At 37.0% G+C, this 21919-nt stretch overlaps 1 protein-coding gene across 5 annotated transcripts in view; it reads left to right on the plus strand.

The window, feature by feature from the left end:
* Positions 1-21919, plus strand: part of ANKIB1 (ankyrin repeat and IBR domain containing 1) — an 88747-nt gene that overhangs the window by 25488 nt on the left and 41340 nt on the right. For all 5 annotated transcript variants that reach the window (XM_015617650.3, XM_015617653.3, XM_015617652.3 and 2 more), the window contains 2 exons: positions 7754-8019; positions 19967-20267. In XM_015617650.3, coding sequence (XP_015473136.1) covers positions 7832-8019; positions 19967-20267 — 489 coding nt within the window. In that variant the 5' untranslated portion in view covers positions 7754-7831. The remainder of the gene's footprint in view (positions 1-7753; positions 8020-19966; positions 20268-21919) is intronic.

A 21919-nucleotide genomic window follows, 5' to 3' on the forward strand; every position in this document is an offset into this window, starting at 1 on the left:
AAACGTCAAAGATTTATTTTTGTGCTTCTTCCCCTTCTGACCTAGATAGAGAAGGTCTTACAGTGCTAGTGTTGGTAGACTAGGTACAAATCTTTTAGATTTTAGATTTGAGTAGTCTACATAACCTGCAGATTGAAGAGCTAGCCCTAAAAAAGTTCTGCTGTATTTTATGCTAGGAACCTGAAAATACCATTAAGAAGAATATCTTCACCTGGAGGGTGCTTGGGCACTAGACCACACTCCCTAGGGAATTGTCACATAGCCTGACAGAGTCTAAGAAACTTTTGGACAACACTCTCAGGTACATGGTGTGATTCTTGAGGTTGTCCTGTGCAGGGCTGAGAGTTGGACTTTGATGATCCTTGTGGGTCCTTTCCAACTCAAGATGTTCTATGATTCTGTGATTTCTCTTGTATCACTAACTAAAGTACAGCAAATTACGTTACTAAGATTATTTAGGCCTTGACAGACAGTTGCATTGGGAACAATTCCAAAGTGTTATCTGAATTTCACAGAACTTTGAGGGTTTTGTTGTTATTTTAAAAAAAAAATTTCTACAGACATGAGGCCCTGGAATGCATTTTGAAATGAATTTGCAATTACAGTTGAGACTAATGGATATTCCAGAGCATAATTATAGAATGATGATTCTTTTGTTCCAGCCTACTAAATTCCTGTTCACTAAAGGGAAAAAAAAAAAATTAAAAAAAAAAGGACACACCACAACAGATTGCTCCTTTTAACTTGTGCTGCTGGATATTTTTCCCCCTGACTACCTGCAGGAATGCAGTCTTTGTCCAGGTATCACAGTTTAACTTTGATTTGGCTGCACAGTATCTTGTCTCTCCTGCCACGTGTGTTTGTATTTACCTCACAGTGGATTTATCACATTTCATTTAAATGATGAATGCAAGTATAGTAGACAACACAATTAAAATTAATGTAGTAATTACTTTAGCTACATCTGTGCAGAATTTTTTCTTAAACTGCTTCTAGACTATGCTGCAGCTGCCCCAGTTGCATCCCTTGAAATGCAACAGTGCAAAGAAAGCCAAAGCCATTCTTAAAATCCTTTTTTCTCCACAAACTACAATTGTCAAAGAAATGTGTCTGAAAGAAAATATTCCACCTGGATAAAAGTCTTTTTGGCTAAATCAGTAAGCCAAAGTCTCGAATTACTAAACTGAGCAATAACTTTAACCTTCAACTTGTGGGTACATATGCCAGCATAAAGAGATTGTAACCTAAGTTGCTAGACTCTCTATCCCACAAGCATATAAATGAGGAAATAATTAATTCTCTCACTAGCCCACGCTATGTTTTATTCAAGTCAACTCTCAACATTATTGCCACTTTTCAACCTTGGTATTTAAAGCACAGAGAATGTTATTTTGGTGATCATTGTATGAAGGGTAAGATGTTGGCATAGCAATTTTTTTTGTTGTTCTGTATTTTGATGTGTAAAATGTAACAAGAGTTTGATAATGTTAAGTCCTATTCACAGAGTTTTAAACTGGCAGAGACACTTTCATTATTTCCTGTTGATGACTTAGAACTTTTGGCACAAGCCTTAGCATATTTCAGTGTGTGAAAAAAGCCCTAAATACCACCACTCTTTTCTATAACTAATTCTCAGGCTTTACAAGTGCATTTGTTACTTGAAACTTTGCAGAAATGTTCTCCCAGATATATGGATCCAGAGGGAACAAGTTTCAATTAATTAAAATTTGACAAATCTTAAATATTTACTATAAACATGTAAAAATTAGATTTTGCCTAACTTTTTCTGCTGCATCTTAATTACAGACATCTGTGCCGTCCATACATAAAATAGGCATGTACATGCTTCATTCTTAATTTTGTCCTCTTGGTAAAGTGAGCTTTTTTTTATACTTTGTGTAGAGGGGAGGGGAAAGGGAGGAAGAAGAGCACTAACCAGGACTTTTTCTGCTGTTTCTGGAAGACAGCCTGGTATTATGGGAGTTCTTGAACATATTTTGACTTGCTTCATTTTTGTTAGTCTGTCTCAGAAGTGAAAATTAAAATTGCCAACATCACAATATGACGCTCATCCTAAGCATACAGGTCACGAGAGCTTTCTCCCTAAACCATGAAGTTGTTCGTGTTTCCCTTCTGCAAAAAGTATGATTTATAATGTAGGACAGACTCTGCAGTAAACATTTTAGAAACTCAGCTTTTAAAAATGAGCTGTTTAACTGCAGTATCCAAAGCAAACAAAATAGCTACCTTTTGAGCTAACTGTGCTTGAAAACAGAAGATGCTTTCAGAATGCAATTTCCAAATATTTCATACGTTCATCAAAAGCCAGAAGATTTTGAAAAACAAGTATTTTTGATATCTTTTTATCCTTTCTGTGTGACTAATTTTTTATCACTTGTCTTTTGAAGGGTTTAGAAGCCATGTAATGTACACTAATTTTATTTAATGTATTTTATTTTAATAAGATTAAGATTTAAGTATGAGGAGCTATGTATATCTTTGATCTTGGCTCACTTGCTTTTCCACAAGAATGTTTTTATGGTTTACATGACAAGCTACTTAAGAAAATAGTTTTTAAGGTTTTTAAACTGCAATTTTACTTAAACTTTTAAGGTTAAATTCTAATTACGAAATGTTATATTGTAAAAAAAAGGTTGCAAATTATAATTTGCTCAATCCTGATCTTTGCTCGTTATATAAGTAGTAGCAGTTTTTTGTGCAAGAAATATATAGCATTTTCTTCTCATAGTTAAACCTGAGTATTTTGTTGCTGATTTTGATAGATTTTCTAAGCAATGTGATGTAGTACAGTCTGTCTCTCTTTTTTTCATTCCCCAAGGTTTATAACAGCTGCTGTATCAACACATACTAGTCTTACATTCAGTAAGAAATTCTGCTTCAGTATTAAAACAATAAAATGTAAATTGAGAAAGGTATGCAATCTCCTGAAAAACTTGTGTGCTCAATATGTGGTTCCTAAATGAGTGAGTGACGTATGATGTTTCCAAAATACTTACCTAATCCCCATTGTACAGTATTTTACCATTTTTTACAAATTTATAGCAAGCACCTAGAAAGGAGGAACTCCTAAAATCCTAAGAAGTCATTGCTGTTTTTCTTCAGACTCACTTCTATGATGATGGCCATGGAAAAATCAGTAGTAATTGGGCAGCTGGTGCAACTGCTCTCAGAATCTCCTTGCTTCCTTGCTCTACCCATGTCTTTCTTTATCCATTCTTTTTTCATCTTCAAGCTCCATGAGAGTGGCTGTCTCTTTGTTCATTTTTTTGTAGAGCTGTAATACCAAAGTATTCCTAATAAACCATAGAAATTAATGTTTGTTGCTAAAGCAGAGAAGTGTGATGGTCCTGGTGGAGTTTATAAGAGTCTTTCCTTAAACTGTAGGGTGGTTTTGGGTTTTGTTAGGCTGGAACTTCTATTTGGCAGTACAGTAATAAATATACTCTCAAAATTTGAATTAGATGGCTGATGTTCGGAATTCAGAAATAATATGAGACATATTGGGCAAACATTACATTTCGTTTTTCCTGTGTTCTTTGGTGTAAAATCATATTTGTGATTATGGTAAATGTTATAAGGTTATGCTAAAGGCTATGATACAGTCTTTCTGTTAACACAGAGCTCAAAGATTCAGTGAATAGGTATGCCTACCAAAAAAAAAAAAAAAGTCCTGTGAAATTCTATTCACATCTCATTTTATTTAGATAAAATACTTGAATATTGTCATGTTTGTGTGGTCTTTTTTTTTTTCCCCCACTGTGATGTGAGCATTAAAAAATAGCCTAAGGATTTTATATGCTGGGTTTATACAAAGAGGGAATCAAGAGCAGTGACACTGACACCTCGCACTACCCATGAGAGCCCAAGAGCTGCTGAAACTGCTTTAGTAACACCTGAGTTCAGCTCACAGGAGCTGCCCAGGTCTCTGAGGCTGACTGGCTGATAACCTTCCAGACCACTTCCCTGCCACCTATGTCAGAGGAAGTGTATGTATTATATGCCCTTCACCTCTACAAACACAAAATGGCAGGATGAAGGAGTGAACTAAGTTTCCTTTCCCTGAATGCCTGATTCCAGCTTTGCTCGTTAACTTTCTGTTCTCTGAGAATGTAACAGGTTGAAAGCTCTTCATGGAAAGATAACTACGCTAAAAGACATCAGACTGGGCCCCTTTCAGCCGTTCTCAGGTCAGAATTTAGTTGCATCAGCTGATATTTTGTCCTTTTCCTCCATCAGTTGAGGTAGAGGCTGCTTTGGTGGCAGATGCACTGGGGCTGTTTGCTGAAAGGTGAACTGATGACTGCAAATGGGCAGATCTTGAATATTTTTCAGAAGGGCACTCATCAACTACAGCAGCTTGAGAGAGGCAGCAGCTGTCACATCTTTGTTTCTTCTGGACTTCCAAACATGCTGAGAGCCAACTGTTAGAGCCAGAGTACAGAGACAGCTTCTCCCTTGTCTCTCTGTGTTTCTGCTGATCTGTTTAATTGAAATTCAGAAAAAAAATACAACAGTGTGGCCCACCAAATTTCCAAAGCACAAAAGGCTGTTGTAGTGTTAAAGATGAAAGACCTTGTGGCTACTGCATGAAAGTGACAGACATTAATATAGTTTATCATGGCATGTGTTTTAAGTAGAGAATTGTTTTCTGGGTTAATTTTGACCCTGTCACTTCTCTCCCTGCATTCTTCCAGTGATCAGTTTCTTGCTATCACATCAAATATAAGCTGTTCGCCATCACCTGAAGGGCCTTCATTGACTATCCCCATTCTATCATCTTTCATTTTATTTTGATAATGTGATGGCTATATTTACATTAGCCTTTACTAAATTTTCAATACCTCTGCATTCATTCATGGTTTTGTGTGGAGTTCAGTTGTGTCTTTTCAAAGCCATATCATAGCTGTCTCATAATCCTTCTTAAAATTCTCCCTTTCCTTTGACTGAGATTCATTTCCTTTGGAGTCTTGTCCTTTTACAAACAACTTTTTTACTCTTTTTATTTCACTCACCTTTCTGTATCATGTCTGTGTCATATTTAGCACTTTATTGGACATAGGCTGTAAGCTTTTTTAAAGAAAGCAGATGTCAGTGCTTTTTTTCAGTGGCTTACATGGTGCAATCTGCATATCCCTAAATATTCCAGATTATATGATAATGTACATAATAGTTCAAGCAATGTGCCTAAATCTTTTACACTAGTAATTGCTGATGATAGTACAACATTCTAGTATATCCATACTGCATCAAAAGTAAATAAAGGTTATTTGTTGTACAAAAGAACTAAAGATTTTTGCCTTTTCTGCACAAAAATTACTTGAGCTTTTTAGCTCAGCCCACAGAGACCCTCACTTCTCCCATGCATTTCCATTCCCCTGCCTAAATCCATTCAGATCTCATCTTCAACATCTCAACAGAACCACCCCGTCCCAGATTTCTCTCAGGTGCCTGGGGGCACCATATTATCTCCTTCCACTCTCAGTGTTCTCATTCATCCCTACCCAGGTTTGTTTAATGTTCCAGTTTGGGCAAGAAGCAGCATGTTCTGCAGCTGATACAAGTTATCTGTGTGCTAATTTCCAGAAATAAATGCATGGAAATTGGTGCTGTTATGTTCTAATTTCAAATGATTTGTGCTTTTCTTAGTATTATAGGCTTTAGTGAGATCTTCATTATTGATTTCTTGATGATTCTGATATCTTTTAGGCATTTGTTCTCATTTAATTTAGTTTATAGTCTTGAGAGCTACTGGTGGTAGATAGGGATTGACAGATAATACAATACCACAAACTAATCTTGTTAAACTTAAGTGAAAATCATTCTTTCAAGTTATTTTTGAGATCCTGTCTGCTGAACATAATATGAGCTGCTGGTTGACTGAAAAGAGTGTAGAACTTTTCTTTGTACACTAAAGGATTCGTAGACTAAAGCCTGAAACCACCCAGTGTTTAGAGTAATGCAACTAGTTTTGCATCTGAAAACACATTAATTTATGGCACTGAGAGCTGAGAGGTAGTAATGTGAACATGTAGTGACTTTCTTGAAGAATATAAATATATCTGCATGTTTATATTTTAAAATATATCAATGACTGAAAGATACAAAATGCTGCATGATCTGTAGTGTGATTGAATAATCTAAGTTTTGGTTTGTGTATATAACTACATATATGAGGGATGTCCATTTGATTTTGGATGAGTGCCTGCTTGGTTCTTCTTTAGGTAACTGGTCTCAGACAACATGTTTAGTACATGAAGGCAGCTGATACAGCACTGTCATTGTCACCTCACAAAAGCTCAAAATAAGAGTTGTCTTACCACACTTTTGTAGGAAAAAGGATTAAAATTAAGACCACCAAAGCCACCTCCCTCCTTCTTGAGCAGACCTGACCACACTGATGAGATTAGCTGGTGAGACAACTGGTGACAACAGCTCTGGGGAAACAAAAGTGTGTCACTGCAGCTGTTCAGCAGGTTTCCCCAACTGCTTCTAGTGTGAATTTTATCCACACCCTGATTCCCTTGGATTCTCTACAGCTCTAGACCCCTTGGATTCCTTTGTTTCATCTGTCTGCAAGGCTGGAGGGACATCAGTAACTGTGTTGGAAAGCCAGTGTAGAAATAGCTTTGAGATAGTCCCAACAAGTTGAATATAATGTACTGGGCAGCTTCTGCCCTGTCTGATTTTATATGCACAACATAGTCTCAATCAATATGCTGTGCCTGGCATATTTGGATCCCTGTGTGTGCTTTGTGGGGTGAAAGGTCTGGCATGGAGCAGTGAGGATGGGATGATTCATGCACAAAAGAGATCACCTAGAAGGTTCACTGTGCTACCAGGCACAGCCGGTGCTGACTCCCCTGCCTGTCCCCTGACACAAACCAACATGTGCTCTTTCCATCTGCACATCTGGATAAACTCCTGCTGTCCCATGTCATGAGCAGAGGTGCTCTGTCTGCCCTGTCACAGTGCAGCTCAATCTGCTGGTTGCCTCCATCAGGTAAAGGTGAGATGCTGGGGAGCACAGCAGCTGGAAAGTACTTTGAAGTACTCTAAAGTGCAGTTGGTTTGTGCCAGTACAAATGCCAGGAGTTGTATGGACCCATTCATTGTAGACCTGAGTGTAAGGGGTTAGGTGTTTTTAAAAGAGTCTGCTTAGCAGAGCTGTTAAGATGGGGCCATGGTAATTCCTGTGTTCGTGGGCATTCATCTTACTGGCACAGAAGGGTGCTGTGTACACCCACCTACACAAGGTCAGGTGCTTATTTTAAAATGATTTTCTTTAATTAAAAGTTAAAATAATGTCTGATTTATTGCATATTTTTGAAGAATTTTTCTTCCTTGTGTAAGAATTTTGCTATAGGTCTATTCTGTTTTTGAGGTAACATTTAATTTTAAATCCATTTCTCATTCATGAAAATTCAGTGTTCATGGCAACCTTCTAATCCAGGTCAATATTAGCCTTTTATTTTCCATATGTTTAAATAATAAAGGTAGTGAAGATATTTGCAGAAGGAGGGAGATCCACAATTTGTCAGGGAAATGATCTTTGAATATCATTGGGAATTTGTGTGCATTTTTCTAGCAAGATTTCAGCAATTCATGAGGAGAGTTTATAGGCCCTATGTACTTCTTCACCTGTCTATTTACAGTGCTGTAGCTCTGCATTTTTTCTTTTCATCTAGGGAAAAGTATTTTACAGAATAACTGGAATATTGTTTGTCTTTTTTAGGCTGTGAAGCATGTTACAGAACCATACAAGTGGATGAAGGGGAAAGGAAGAAGTGCCATTGATAGCTAGGATAGCAACATGGGAAATACAACCACCAAATTCCGCAAAGCTCTTATAAATGGAGATGAAAACTTGGCCTGCCAAATCTATGAGAGCAACCCTCAACTAAAAGAAACTCTTGACCCAAATACTTCTTATGGAGAAACGTACCAGCACAATACTCCGCTCCATTATGCTGCTAGGCATGGAATGAATCGTATCCTGGGGTAAGCAGCATTTGAAATTCGGCACCTAGCAAATGCAAGAGTGTCAGCTGGGTTATAAACACGGATGTGTGTGTGCATAGATGTACACATACATTTGCACGTGTATGTTGCACAGACAGAATTTGTAACAAGTTCAAGTAGTAATAGAAAACATACAAATTAGTCTGTAATCACAGGCTGATAGAACAGTCTTTAATTTTATTTCAGTATCTGTTCTTTTCTTGTAACTTTAATCTTGGGCAGTTTTAGCTTGCTTCCTGAAGACTCCTATATTGTGGTTCTTTGAAAATAGTGACTTTCACCATTCTTGATGTGTTTTCCTGTCTTTAAATAATCTGTTTGCAAAGCTGTGTGGATACTACACTGATAGTAACTACTTCTAGATAGTACAATATATATTTATTCTTGTGTTATTCAGGCAGCTTTTGTTTTTTTGTATTGGATAATAACAGTGAACATTGATATCTTGATAATAAGTAAGTTTATTATTGCTGCAGTCAACATGAACAGCAATCTTTAATATCAGCTATTTCCATTCTTTCGTATTTTTGTCAGTGCTCTAAGATCAATTAAAGATTAACATCTCATCCGTGTCCAGACATTGCAGACAAAAGCTGTTCTCATCTAGTATTTTGTGAAGGTAGTACTGGGCAGACATTGCTAAACCTCTTCTTCAATAAGCACTGTTAGAGAGAATTTCATAAATATCCTCTTTTTCATATTAGAAAACAGAGCAGAAATAAACACTAAACTGTGTTATTTCTAATATTATTTTCATCTTTGTGTTTATGTCTAAATTGGCCTGTAGTATTCATAAGGTTTGTTTTGTAACTCATATGCTGTAACTTTACTAGCTTTTGTACTCTCACCATTAATTTTTTCTCAGTGTTTTAGATTCATCTAACTTTTTTTACTTTATAGTTTTTCATTTACCTCAATTTTGACTAAATATTTTTCTCTTCTTCCCTATGTATTCTGTATTTCTAATTTCATGTTTTCATTTCATCACTGACACTTTTTGTTTATTTTGCCTCCATTTCTTATTCTAGAATTATAGAGAAGAGTTAATTAAAATGAATTTAAAATAGTGTCCAGTTTTTACTTGCACTTTTCATATATTTTTTTTTTTCCTCTGAGATTTTCAGGTTATTTCTCTTGTACTTTAGAAATTATAACCTCATTGAGACAAGGACACATGAAATGGCACATATTAAAAGAAATGGTCATAATTACTAACTCTTAAGCAGTGTACTAGTTAATTCATATTGCATCATTATGATGGGATCTCAAATAACTGCTTTGTATTTTTTAAACAAAAGTCATTTAAATATGCTATTTTGCTACTAGCTACGTAGGACCTTCAACATCTAAGTCTATCAGGACAACTTTTTTTTTCAACACATTGCAAACTAATGATCAAAAGAATCATTCTTTTGCCTTGTTTGAGTCAAGGGTTTGTAAAATATTTTTTATCCCTAAACATAGGGTAAGTGCTTTTATCTGCTGCGGTCTGATTCTGAAAACCCAGACTGTTAGAATTGTAGCACTTGTGAGGAGTAATCTACTGAAGTTTTTTTACTATTAACTTTTCTGGTGTCTTTCTAAGGGCTTCTTTTTAGGATGTGCTGCACATAAATGTAGCTTTTGTATCTAAACAAAGTAGTAAAAGTGAATAAATACAAGGCTTACAGAGTGTCTGTTTTTTAAGTTGATAGCAGAAAGGACACAAGTACTTTGGGGTTAAGCCGCTTCTTTTCGATGCAGAAAGTCCTGGATATAGCAAGGGTTAAATGAGCTGATTATTAAAAGGTATGCTTTGATTTACTGATAAAGTACAGTACCTAAAATTCAATTTATTTTTTTTTTTTAATTTTAATGTCTTTGTATTTTGAGATAAATTTACAATTAAGAGATGTCCCTAGTAGTTTAAGATTTTATGTTTATCTCTTCATAGAACATTTTAAATATTGGGGAATCTGTAGCAACACTAAGTACAAGCTCTGGCATTTACTTCCATGCATACCATATAACTCAGTTTTTCTTTATAAGCTGAGATTTGTATTGTAGGTGGATATGAACTGACGTGTTTACAGTTTACTGTGTGAGATTTTCTCAAAATAGTGTGATGCTGTTGTTGGTACACCTTTTGCATTACAGAATGCATTGAGAGAGATATTCTGGGATGTTTAGAAATATCCTATCTGGCAATGCTGAGGCAAAGGGACAAGTTCCCTGTTGGCACATGTATGGGTGGTGTGAGTGGCCACTGTCACACACACTGGCCACCACTGGATGGTGAAAGCACAGGCACCGAGTTTGCAGTGAGAGGGAGTTGTGGACATCCTGCTGCAGTGATCTCAAGAAGAAAGAAACAAAACTGGAGAAGAGGTGAAAGGGTCACAAAGCAGAACTCCCAACCTGGATGAACTTGGTTTAATCCTGTATGAAGTCTACTGGCAGAAACTTAAGCCAACAAAAATTTCTCAATGATTTTGAGCTGCACAGTTATTATGCAGCAAGAATCTGAGTCATCTGGCTGCTGCACTTTTCACCCAACATTTAAAGCCCAGAAACAGGATCAAGATGTAAAAATTTGAAAATTTGCTGTTAATTTCTCTTCACAAGATTCAGCAAGAATTTGTTAAAATGCTAGGATTGTTTCTTGATCATTTTAATGAGTATCATAGGAAACTTAAGTATACTAGGAATGTTGAAATTAAAAACAGAACATAGCTGACATTCCATTAATGTATAACTTGGTCTGCAGCCCTGAACAATGTTTACCTGACACACCAGTTTCTTTTAACGTAGCATTTAATGTTTAAAAACCAAAAGTTGCTGACCACAGCTAATTAGCTCAAACAAGAATTTTTGAATACTTGATCTCACGCCAGTTAAGCTCATTAGGAGAGAGGAGCCCCTGCTCCAAGGCTGTCACAGGATAACCCTCAGCCCCCAGCTGTGACACCTGTCAGCAGAAGTTGACAGAAGGGCATTGTACTGGGTTCATGGGACAGGGTTTTGGTAGCAGGGGTGGAATATGTGAGAAGAGATCAGTGTGCCCCACACCAGGCACAACTGGCTTCTGTCAGCTCCAAACCAGCCCAACCACTGGCCTGAGACTACTGGTGATGCTCGTGGCAGCTCTGTGATTACATACGTAGGAAAGGATAAAAAATGCTGCACAGCATCTGTGAGAAGGGAGTGAAAAAATGTGTGAGGGAAACAGCCCTGCAGAGACACCAGGCCAGAGAAGGAGGGGGAAGAGGTGCTCCAGGCGCTGGAGCAGAGATTGCCCTGCAGCCCGTGGTGCAGGCTGTGGTGAGGCAGGATGTCCTCCCACGGCCCCTGGACAGCCACATGGAGCACAGATTCACCCACAGCCCCTGGAGGACCCCAGAGTGGAGCAGGTGGAAGTGCCCTGAAGGAGCCTGCAGCCCATGGAGAGCCATGCCGGATCAGGCTCCTGGCAGGAGCTGCACAGCCTGTGGAGAGGAGCCCGCACAGAAGCAGGATTTCTAGCAGGAGCTGTGACCCCATGGGGAACCCACACTGCAGCTCTGTGTTTCTGGAGGACTGTACCCTCAGGATGAACTGGAGCAGTTCATGAAGCACCCCACATAAGGATTTTGAGAGCTTGATACAACATCCACACTGGTTTCATTGCATTACATGCATTACAGACATTTCTTATGTTTCCCTATGAATTAAGATCTTGATGGAAGATTCATATTCAAGAAGATCACTTGAATTTCACTCCCCAAATGTGTATAAAAATATTACAGACAAAGCACGCTGGAAACATGTTTTCTTTAGAAAATGCAGCCTTCAGATGATCAAGCATATCCAATGCCCTCAGGTTTGGGGTTTTTTTTTGTTTTTGGTTTGGTTTTTTTTTTTTGCCTAAGGTACATTTTAGACCATCTGACTGCCTAGTGTGAAAGAGTTGCTAAAGAATTGCTATCAATGTGGAAAGTTACTCACTAGAGTCTGGCTGTTGGTGAACCACTCTTGAGCTATGACAAGAGAACAGACTTTCCAGAGGCTGGTTGAGATGGAGTGACTGGAAATCACGAGGACTTGCTTGACGTTGAAAGGAAAAAAAACCCTTAGATAAACTGTCATTTTGCAATATATGTGGTGTGACTTTCAGTTTTGCAGCTTTGCTGGGAAGCTTTTTGGATCAGTGACAGATTTTCCTCATTGTGTGTTTCATACTGCTATATCTGAGCACTTTGTGAGTATTCAAGCCAAAAGTGGATTGTTGTAGCAGTTGCTGCTGGTCCTGGCCTGAAGAGGGGGGAGGAGGAGATGACAGAAACATGGAACTGTGGGGAGACAGGAAAGGTTTATGAAGCTGATTTTTTCCTAGAACAAGAAAAACAAGACTTTCTTGTTACAGAGATTCTGGAAGTTGAGGTGATTGCCGAAACTACAGAAAAAGAAAATCAAACCCCAACTCACTTTTAACATTCTTGATGTCTGCCATTCAGTGATAGTGGTAAAGCAGCTCTGGCAATGAAGGCATAGCTAAGCCAGTCAGAGAGAAACATTGGTCCCTGGGATTTGTTCATAGGAAATATCTTGTTTCAGTGCTGTAATTTGGGAAGTATATTTCACTTCAGAAGAATGACAGAACATCAGAACAGTGGTGGTTTCCTCCAACCTAAATACGCACCATTCCATTCCTAAATATGCATCTCTTGGAATTTCAGCTATAGTCCCGTTCTCTTCTGGCTGTTTAAGAGGCTTCAGTAAGGACTGGTCCAAGCAATTGTAATGCAATCAAAAAAAAGTATGTTGACATTTCCAGTATGTTACAGAGGGTGAATTTGCCAGAAAACTTGTTGACCCCAGAGGGAATGTTGCATTCATCACAGCACATTCAGGAATGTCTCTTCCCATGCCAGGTTTTGTTGGCTTTTCATCCACTTGCAGTCATGTTGAAAATTAATTTTGGATTATTTTGAGGGACACGTGTGTAGACTGCTTTTCAGAACAAGATTATAGGATTTTTATGCTACCAAAGTATATGTTAAGGAAAAGTATTGACAAAAACCCTGTTCTTTGCGGGTCATCTGGATTTAGACAAGTGCTGTAGTTGGTTGTTTTCTGGTAAGGTTGAAGATGCTCTGAATTTTTGATATTGTTTTTTCTGGAGATGAAAATCAAAAAGAGGCTACTTCACAGTTTTGTCAGACAGAAGTTCTGTAAATACTTAAAATTTGAGATCCAAGTAGACCTAAATGATTCATGCTGAAATCTTTGGAAAGGTGCTAAAAATCGTATTTTTTCTTTATTAAATTTCTGAACATCTATTCAAATCTAGTCAGAATAATTAGTGAAGGGAGAAGCACAATTCATGTATTGTGAAGGTGACCGTAAAGTATTTTAAATTAAATATGTGCCAGAAGTGCCTGTTCCTTCCCAATGATTTAAAAGGAATCTAAGAGAACTGGATCAGCTGTAGTTGTCTGCACTGTAGGTCACCAGAGCTGAGAAGATGAATCTCATCCTACATTATACTATATGTAAAATTGAATAGTAAGCACCTGCAAACTTGTAAATGGAACACTTCAACAGTTTTACAATATGAGACATGAATGCTGCTTGTGGGAAACACTGCTTGTGGTATAGTGTTAAATGTTTGCCTTTCATGGTGTGTGGTGAATGAACTGTGCAGTGATTGGATACTCCAAGTGGGAGCATTGGTGTTTATCCAAATGCTTTGTTGTCATTGCACTCAGCTGATGAATTGGTTCTGTAAGGTCCTTTTTAGATTAGTTATTTTGTGTGGTTGTGAGTCTTGGTCACCTTTCAAATTCCTTGGAATATGAAATACTGAAGGGAGCTCTTGATTAGATGAAGGAGAATAATAAATGAGGAATATGATCTCACAGGGCTTTGTTGCCATGTTTATAAAGACGCAAGAGGACTGAGTAGACTGAAGTGCCCCTGATTTCAGTAGCAGAGCATCTGACTGGGTGGTAGAAACTAGTAATTTATAAGGTCATTTTTGTTATAGTCAGTCTAAAAAGCAGTCAAGATGATGGACAAACAGTGAAAATAGGAAGCCTTTAAAAGTGATCAAGTTTTTACTGTGACTAAATCCTGGAGAAAACTGCCAAAGACAGAAGAAAACAGAGGAGACACAGTCAAGTTGCAGCAGTAGCATTTGCTGTGTTCCTCAAAGGCTGCCACCCAGTTGGGCACTGTCTCCTAAAAGTACAATAAGTCAGGCTGAAAAACTTTATCTGGCTGATTTCCTTGCATTTCTTTCCCTAAATCTCAAAATCTCAGTTAAAAGCAGTTCTCACTGAACAGAGTATGTGTGGCCTCCCAAGGTATCTTCCCTGGTGCTCCTCATGACTTCCTCACAAAATGCAAAACAAGATGTAGACTTTATCCTAATTATAGTCTGACCTACAAGCAAAGATCAAAAGCCAGTCAGCTGTTGTGTTTTCAGGTCTTAAAGCTGACTTTTTTTCTATCTGACTTCTGATTTTTTTAACCTCAGTGGGTTAAAGATACATGATGATTATGAGTTTGTTGCTCACAGCACAGCCTTTGCTCTCCAGTTACAGCTGCCATCCTTGAGTGTGTTATTGCTTCTTCTTGCTACTAGGTTTTTTTGCACCCAGAGAAAATTGCTCTAATTTTACTTTCCTTGGTGGAAATCACACATTGCAGAGTAAGACTGCTTTGTTAGTGATTGGTGAAATGAGATCTATTAATGCAGTACACTATGAAAGGTTTCTTATTCTGTGTTGTCTGTTCTCCTTAGTAGAGCCGCCGTGAACATTTTACCACAGGCAAAGTAAAATTTTATTTAAGTTATAGAGGAGTGCAGCTTTGGTCCTTGCCAGCCAGAATGACCATTATCTTTATTTCAGCTAATTTTGTTGCCAGGTAGAGTTTGTAACTGTGTGGAGTTGATTGGTAAATACTGAATCATTGTGTCAAATGGCCTCACTTCTCCCTGGGGTTAGAGGCACAGGTGGCTTCCTTACCAGAGAAATCTGTTCACTCAGATTTTTCAGAAATAACTCATTAATTTTTATACCTAAATGCGAAATCCAAGCAAAATATTCAGTGACATTGTATATACACCCAGTTTTCCTTTTGGCCAAGGGGTGAATGGTCTGATTTTTTTTAAAGTCACACTTTTTTTTTTTCCAATTCAATGTAACTTTCAAAAGTTACATCATTGAAAATTTTTATGATTAAAAATCATTAAAGATAAAGCAACATACAAATTGAAAACATTTTTATGGAAGGAGAGATAAAGATGAGACAATTTCTGTAATACATTTATGGTTTTTAAGAAATAGAAATTATGCAAAGCTTGATAGTATTCACTGTGTAATTTTGTCATTATTGCTATATAAATAATATCAACACTAGATATCATACACTGCCAGGTCATTTACAAAGTGATACAAAGATGCAGAAATACAAATCTATGTGTTTAAAAGGTGACAATGAACTCACTTGTTGGTAGTTTCATGTTTATTATTTCATCTCACATTTGTTTGAGATCAATCTGGAAATAATAGTCAGCAGTTATGTGAGAAGAGAATTCAGCATGGATGGTCTCAGAAAAAATCTGTGTTCAAAGGAAGGATTTGGGACAAGGCTGGAAGGGTGGCATCTATGTTTGAGAATTGGTTCTAGCCATCAAAAGATGTATATAAGAAAGGGCCAGAGACAGAGATGCAAATCACACAGATTTTGCTTTACAGAAGACTCACAAAAGCTGCTGGCAAGCAGCCAGCTTCAGTGGAAGCCACTTCTGATTTGGTATTCAGCTCTATTTCTTTTAAAATCCCACTCAGAATATTGAAATAAAAGCCAGAAGAGGCATGGGATCTTGGAAACAGTATTCCTGACTGTCCAATGGAATGCCAGACTTAAGAAAATCATAAATAAAAGTAATAGTGTTTTGGTTACAAGAAACTTATAGATGTAATTGATACATTTTTGTATTAGGAATAGTTTCATCTCTGTTTTGGTGCTGCTGTTCCTCCTAACATTTGTAGGAACCATAAATAAAACATAATTTTTCTTTGGCCCATGGTATAACAAATGTAAGGATTAATTAATACTTCTAATATTTAATGTAATTAATGTAAGAAAATTAATGTAATATAAAAATAAATGCTTAAGAATCTTAGTGAAACAGAGAAGAAGCTTTTAAGTACTAATAAATAGCTTTCTAGCACTGTATAATGAATAAATATACCAATAATTATATTTACTAGATGTGGCTTTCAACATCAGGTAATAAACAATAGTCTTCACAAAATTATTTAAAGCAGTAGCAAAAAAAAGATTTCTTCAAGTGGTCACTATTAATGCTGTGATTGTTTTCTTATAGTATATTTGGGAGAAAAGTACTTTCAGTGAAAAGTACTTTTCATTGTTATTCAAGGTTGAATGCATCAGTATTGGCCTGCTGTGTTGCAAGCTGAATGATTCAGTAATTGTATGAATTAATTCATTGCAAATGAGTTTTAAATTACTGGGTAACATGACTTGGCTTCTCTGTATGTTGTTGTAACTCATGGCTTTCCCATACTTCTCTGAATGCTCTCAAAATTCTTCTATTAATACTCATACTTCTCATAAAGCTCTGAGCTTTAGGTTCATGCCTGCACTGGAGTTTGCAGTGTAACTTTCTTTAGCAAGCTGCACTTACAAGGGCTGTCTAAGCCAAGAGTAGATGGGATGTTGTGACAGGGAATCCTGTGCAGTTTCCCCTGTTGCTGCAGCTCATCTTTTTCTAGTGCCTTATTTGTCTAGTTTAAAGCAACAGTGCAATTTTGTGTGTACTTTATACAGTATATGTAATGGATTTGCTTTCAAAAATTGTTGTTTTCACTGTCTTTGAGCATATTCAGACATGCTCTAGCCTCCAGCTGTCAAAACTAGTTTTATCATTTTATTACACGCCAGTTTTAAATTTTTGTTTTATTTTTCCACACATGGGTACATTTTTGTATGTTTTTTTGGGTTTTTTTTTAATGCATACAAATAGAGCACAGAATCACAGAATGGCTGGACTGGAAGAGACCTTAAAGATCATCTAGTTCCACCAATGTGTGTCTATATATAGCTAAGATATATATAGCATTTATTTAGAGAGAGAAAGAAACTGTAAATATGGTGGTTTTCATTCCCAAAACATTAAAGATTTTATTAAAACCTCAAGATATAGCTGTGGTGTTAGTTTTCCAAAGTGAGGACATGTCCCAGTTGTTTATTATTCAAGTCACCCAGCCTTGTGATCTTGAGTTTCTTGCTGCTTTCTTGCAAATACAGTTAGTAGTAGGTGTGAATGTTACAGCCCTTTCCTTTTTGTCACTTTTTCACACTTTTATGATGCTTTTGTCACCTCAAGTTTGGATTCTGCAAAGTGCTACAGATTGAAGCAAAATCTGGAAACTGCAACTAGAGTAAAGTCTGTCTGCCTTGTGGTTAAGTGATATTTCCCATAGGCAATGCATATTTTCACTCTATCAGTACATTTCCAGGCAAAATTTAGCTTCTTATGAAGTTGTGATTCAAATTGCAGGGATCTACAGCACTGCTCTGTGAAAGTCTTATGCACCAAATACCACTGTTAAAAACGGAGCCTTGTTGAGTAATGAATTTCTGGATGTAAAATGTATTAATTTTCCCATTTTTGAATGCTTGTCATGTCTGAAGTTTAAGTCATGGGTTTGGCTGGACTTTTCAGGATTGGCTTGATTTATGCTGAAGAGCTGATCATATCCAAGTGCCTTTATAGAATCTATCTTCTTTTCACCATCTTTTCTGTCTCCTGCCCATTTTTCTCTTTCTGTCTCTAACTTTCCACCTTCCTCCCCCACCTTTCTTTCTGTCTCTACTTTCGTACTATGTAAAGCTAATTCAAACAAGCAAATTCACTTTGGATAGTGTTGCATGCTGGTTAGTCTTACCATTTCGTGTAATTGGCTCTGAAGCATTTTGCCTGTGTAGCTAAATCCCTTCCCTCTGAAAACAAACAAAAAACCTTGAGCAAACAAAATATGCTGTTACTTTTTTTGACAAGGTCTTTAATCTCAAGTTTGGCATATTCCTATTTCCTAACAAAAGCATCTATCATGTCAGCTATCATGGAATGAAGGAGAGATTTCTCTAAGGAACATTTTTGCTGCCAAAATAGGGCAACATAGAGGAGATTGTTTTGTGTTTCCTCTGAATACTTTGTTACTACATATTTAAAAGAGTGGTATTTTAATAATAAGTTTTATTTTAAATCCAAACCACTCAGAGATTTTCAGGAGGACAAAAGGACAAAAATCCAACAGCTGTCAAGGCATTCTTCCATTGCAGGACCAGATCATCTGTGCCTCGTGGTTTTTTTCTGAAATACTTGTCCAGACTATTTTCAATAATATGTGAAAGGAAATTCCCATCTACCCTGTACAGCCTCTTCCTTTATTAATAAAATAGTTTCAGGATTATCCTTTGCCCTGAACAAAGCATGAGTGAACTCTGAGAGAGAGAAAGGTGGTATGTATTCAGGGACAACAGAAAGAGGAGATGGCATCTAGACTTGTAACTACAGCATAAGGCAATAACTGAGGTAAATAATTCTCACCACTGTTCACCAAGAGCAATATTGTCTGGTTCTGTACACAGGCAGCACCTGCTTTCATTTGGCTGAGCTACCTCAAAGTGATCGAAACTGTTTCTCATTATTCTTAAGGGTCGGGTCCCCTGCACTAACCTAATGGGGTTCCAGAATAACTGGGGTTTTTTTCATATTTGCAAACTGTTTGGAGTCAGGGAACAGTCTGGAGAGGAGACAGTGGCATGTGCAGGCTTTATGTGTGAGAGGGTTTATTGGAGCAGTGCAGGCATTTTGCAGTGACTTCTTGAACACATGTGCCATGCTTCAGATTCAGCCTTTTTGGGAACCTGAGGGAACAATACCTGCTCATCCTCCTTTCACATGGAGTTCTTTTACCATTGCTGTCTCTCTGACCCCAGTCCTTCAAAGAGGTAATCTTTCTTCTCTGCCATTGCCTACCATTTAGACTCCCTTAAGAAAAAGATGTTTTAGTATACCTCAAAAGGCTAAAGCATGTTCAGATGCGTGGGGCTTGTATGATTTCTCTCAGTTCTTCCATTTCACATCTGGATTGTAACTTCTATAATCCTTGCTGGCAAGAAGCAGCAAGGGAGCTGTGTTGTCTCAGGCATTGTTAGGATTCAGAGCTGTGATTCTAAGAATAAGCCTGTTGTTCCCCTTTCATTCCTAAGGTGATTCTTTTTGCTGGTAATATTGTCCATTTTGAGCTGCCTCTAAAGCATTCAACACTTAAATTCTTGCCAGCTTCTGTCTCCTAGATAGGGGAGAGTTTGCATTATGTTGCACTTCCATACTGAAAAAGTCAATAGTCATTCCTCAATGCATGCAGTGCTGGCAGGAATAGTATTTATAATATTTTAAGAAGTAGTAAGTGCTGCATCTACATCTGACTAAAGATATGGCAAAGGAAAATGAATTTTTAACAAATTGCTCTGTCATTATCTAATTGCAAACTACCAAGTGCACTACTATTCAGGATAGAGCAGAAGAAATAAAGTACCTGTTTCATCTATCTTGTGCCTTAATAACATTTATCACAATGCAATACAGAATTGTAGAATGAACTTTCTCATACACTGACAAAGTAATTGTGTATGGTATTTAGTGATATTTCAATAATTCATCCAGATCTCAGCTCTCGACTCCTAAGAGAAATAGAGGAGAGCTGTCCAGTAGTAATTCTCTGTTGAAGAACATTTCTCATTAACATGGGTAATCAAAATCTTTGCAAGAAGGAGAGGTGTCACAATCCACCATTCCCACTTCAAGGAAATGAATGGAATTGTGTGCTAATTAGCTTTCTTCTGTTTTTTTCCCCTGTTGCAGGACTTTCCTTTTTGTTCGAGATGGTAACCCAAATAAAAGGAATGTGCACAATGAGACATCTATGCACTTACTGTGTATGGGACCTCAGATCATGATCTCAGAGGGAGCTCTTCATCCCCGCCTGACACGACCCTCAGAAGACGACTGCAGAAGAGCTGATTGTCTGCAAATGATCCTGAAGTGGAAGGGAGCAAAGCTGGATGAAGGACAATATGAACGAGCAGCCATTGATGCTGTTGATAACAAAAAAAATACACCTTTGCACTATGCTGCTGCCTCAGGGATGAAAACCTGTGTTGAGGTAAATGTAAATATAAATATTTATGTTATGAGTAACTGACATGCACAGTGTTTCACAAAGCTTTTTTTCATTGGTGAGGGAATCTGATATGTTATATTAAATTGACTTTTTAATTCTATTTTTCATTAATTGGAAAAATTGGAAAGATAAACAGCCCAAAACATACACTGTAGAGAAAAATGAAAGAAAAGGATTACAATACATTAACTTCATGAAAATAACTCCTCAAGTTATTTGAAGTTATCCATGAAGAAGACTCATGTAGACGTATAAAAATAGGAATTAATTACAAGACTGTAACAGTAGAGAAAAAGCTGTAAAGGTATGGAAAGACATCCTATATGTGTAAAGAGACATTAAATAACAACCCGAGAGAAAATTAAAGCTCTTTATTTTGCAGTGCAGCTGCGACTGGAAATGGTGTCCATGTTTCAAGAGCAGATTTGATGTCTTTAATTTACAGTGTCTAGCTTTTTTAATGTTTGTGAAAGTAGTGGATAGTAATGAGTAATTCAGAATGACTTTTGAAATTCTTGCCACAGATTTATTTTCAAAACAGCTCTAGTAATGAGAAGTAGTAGTTAATTGTGCTGGTAATTTAATATAAAGAACATCTTGCAGGCATCTTACATTTTCAAAAACAGCTAACATCTTCATAAGTCTGTCTATTTTAACACCAAGACTTGTATTTTCAATGGCAACAATTACTTCACAGTTCAGCATTTGTATGTGAAATTTACTTTTTTTTTCCTTCTGTTCATAATTTCATGTTTATTCAAACTATGCTTGGTTACTTAGTTAGTCATCCACAAAGTTTATCACCTCTTTTTTCACCTTCTCTTCTAGATAACAACTTCATATCTTAAACAGTTGGGTCCCAGAACCTCTGGGACTTCACTGGTGATCTCCCTCTGCAGTAACAACATGATGATCTTTTCCTGATGTTCTGTGGAGCTGTTTTTAGTATTGGTGTTACTTTTACTATCTTGTGAATTTTGTACCTTGACAGATGCAGTAAGCTGCATATTATAATAAATAATGCCAAAGTTTCATATTTGAGTTTCATTAGGACTCATGAATATAAATAGTATCTGATTCTGGGTATTTATATTAGTATTTGTTTTATTGATTTTTCTAGAACCTCTTGTTCTGAGATCTCAATTTGAAAGACTTTTTTTGTGTTCTTCATAAAGCATGTGTGGTACACCCACAGATAATCCAACAGTTCATACCACTTTTCTGCTATATGTTATATGAGATTCCTTTTGCACTTTGTCCAGCAACCAACTTTACAAAAACATTGAAAGATTAACTGTGTAATGTTTTAAAATTATTTATTCTGAGTTTTATGCACATGGTATACAGCTCCAAAAATTGTCAGTCTTCTTTATTGTCATTCTGCATTTACCTTTCCCAGACTTTGTTCTTTTCATATGCTTCATCTGGAGATAACTTCAGCTTCTTTTTTACATATGTTTCTGTCCTGTTTGTCTCTCTTCACAGATTCTTCTGATGTTCCTGGAATTTTTTCCACACTTACTTAGTACCGCTTTTTGAAAGTGGGCAGTGGATTTCTTGTCTTTTTACTGCTTCTGCAAGTTTAATGAGTCCATGAGAATTGTTAATGAGTGGTTCTTTGATAGTAACATTTT

This window comes from Parus major, chromosome 2 (genome assembly GCF_001522545.3).
Source record: "Parus major isolate Abel chromosome 2, Parus_major1.1, whole genome shotgun sequence".
Taxonomy (NCBI): domain Eukaryota; kingdom Metazoa; phylum Chordata; class Aves; order Passeriformes; family Paridae; genus Parus; species Parus major.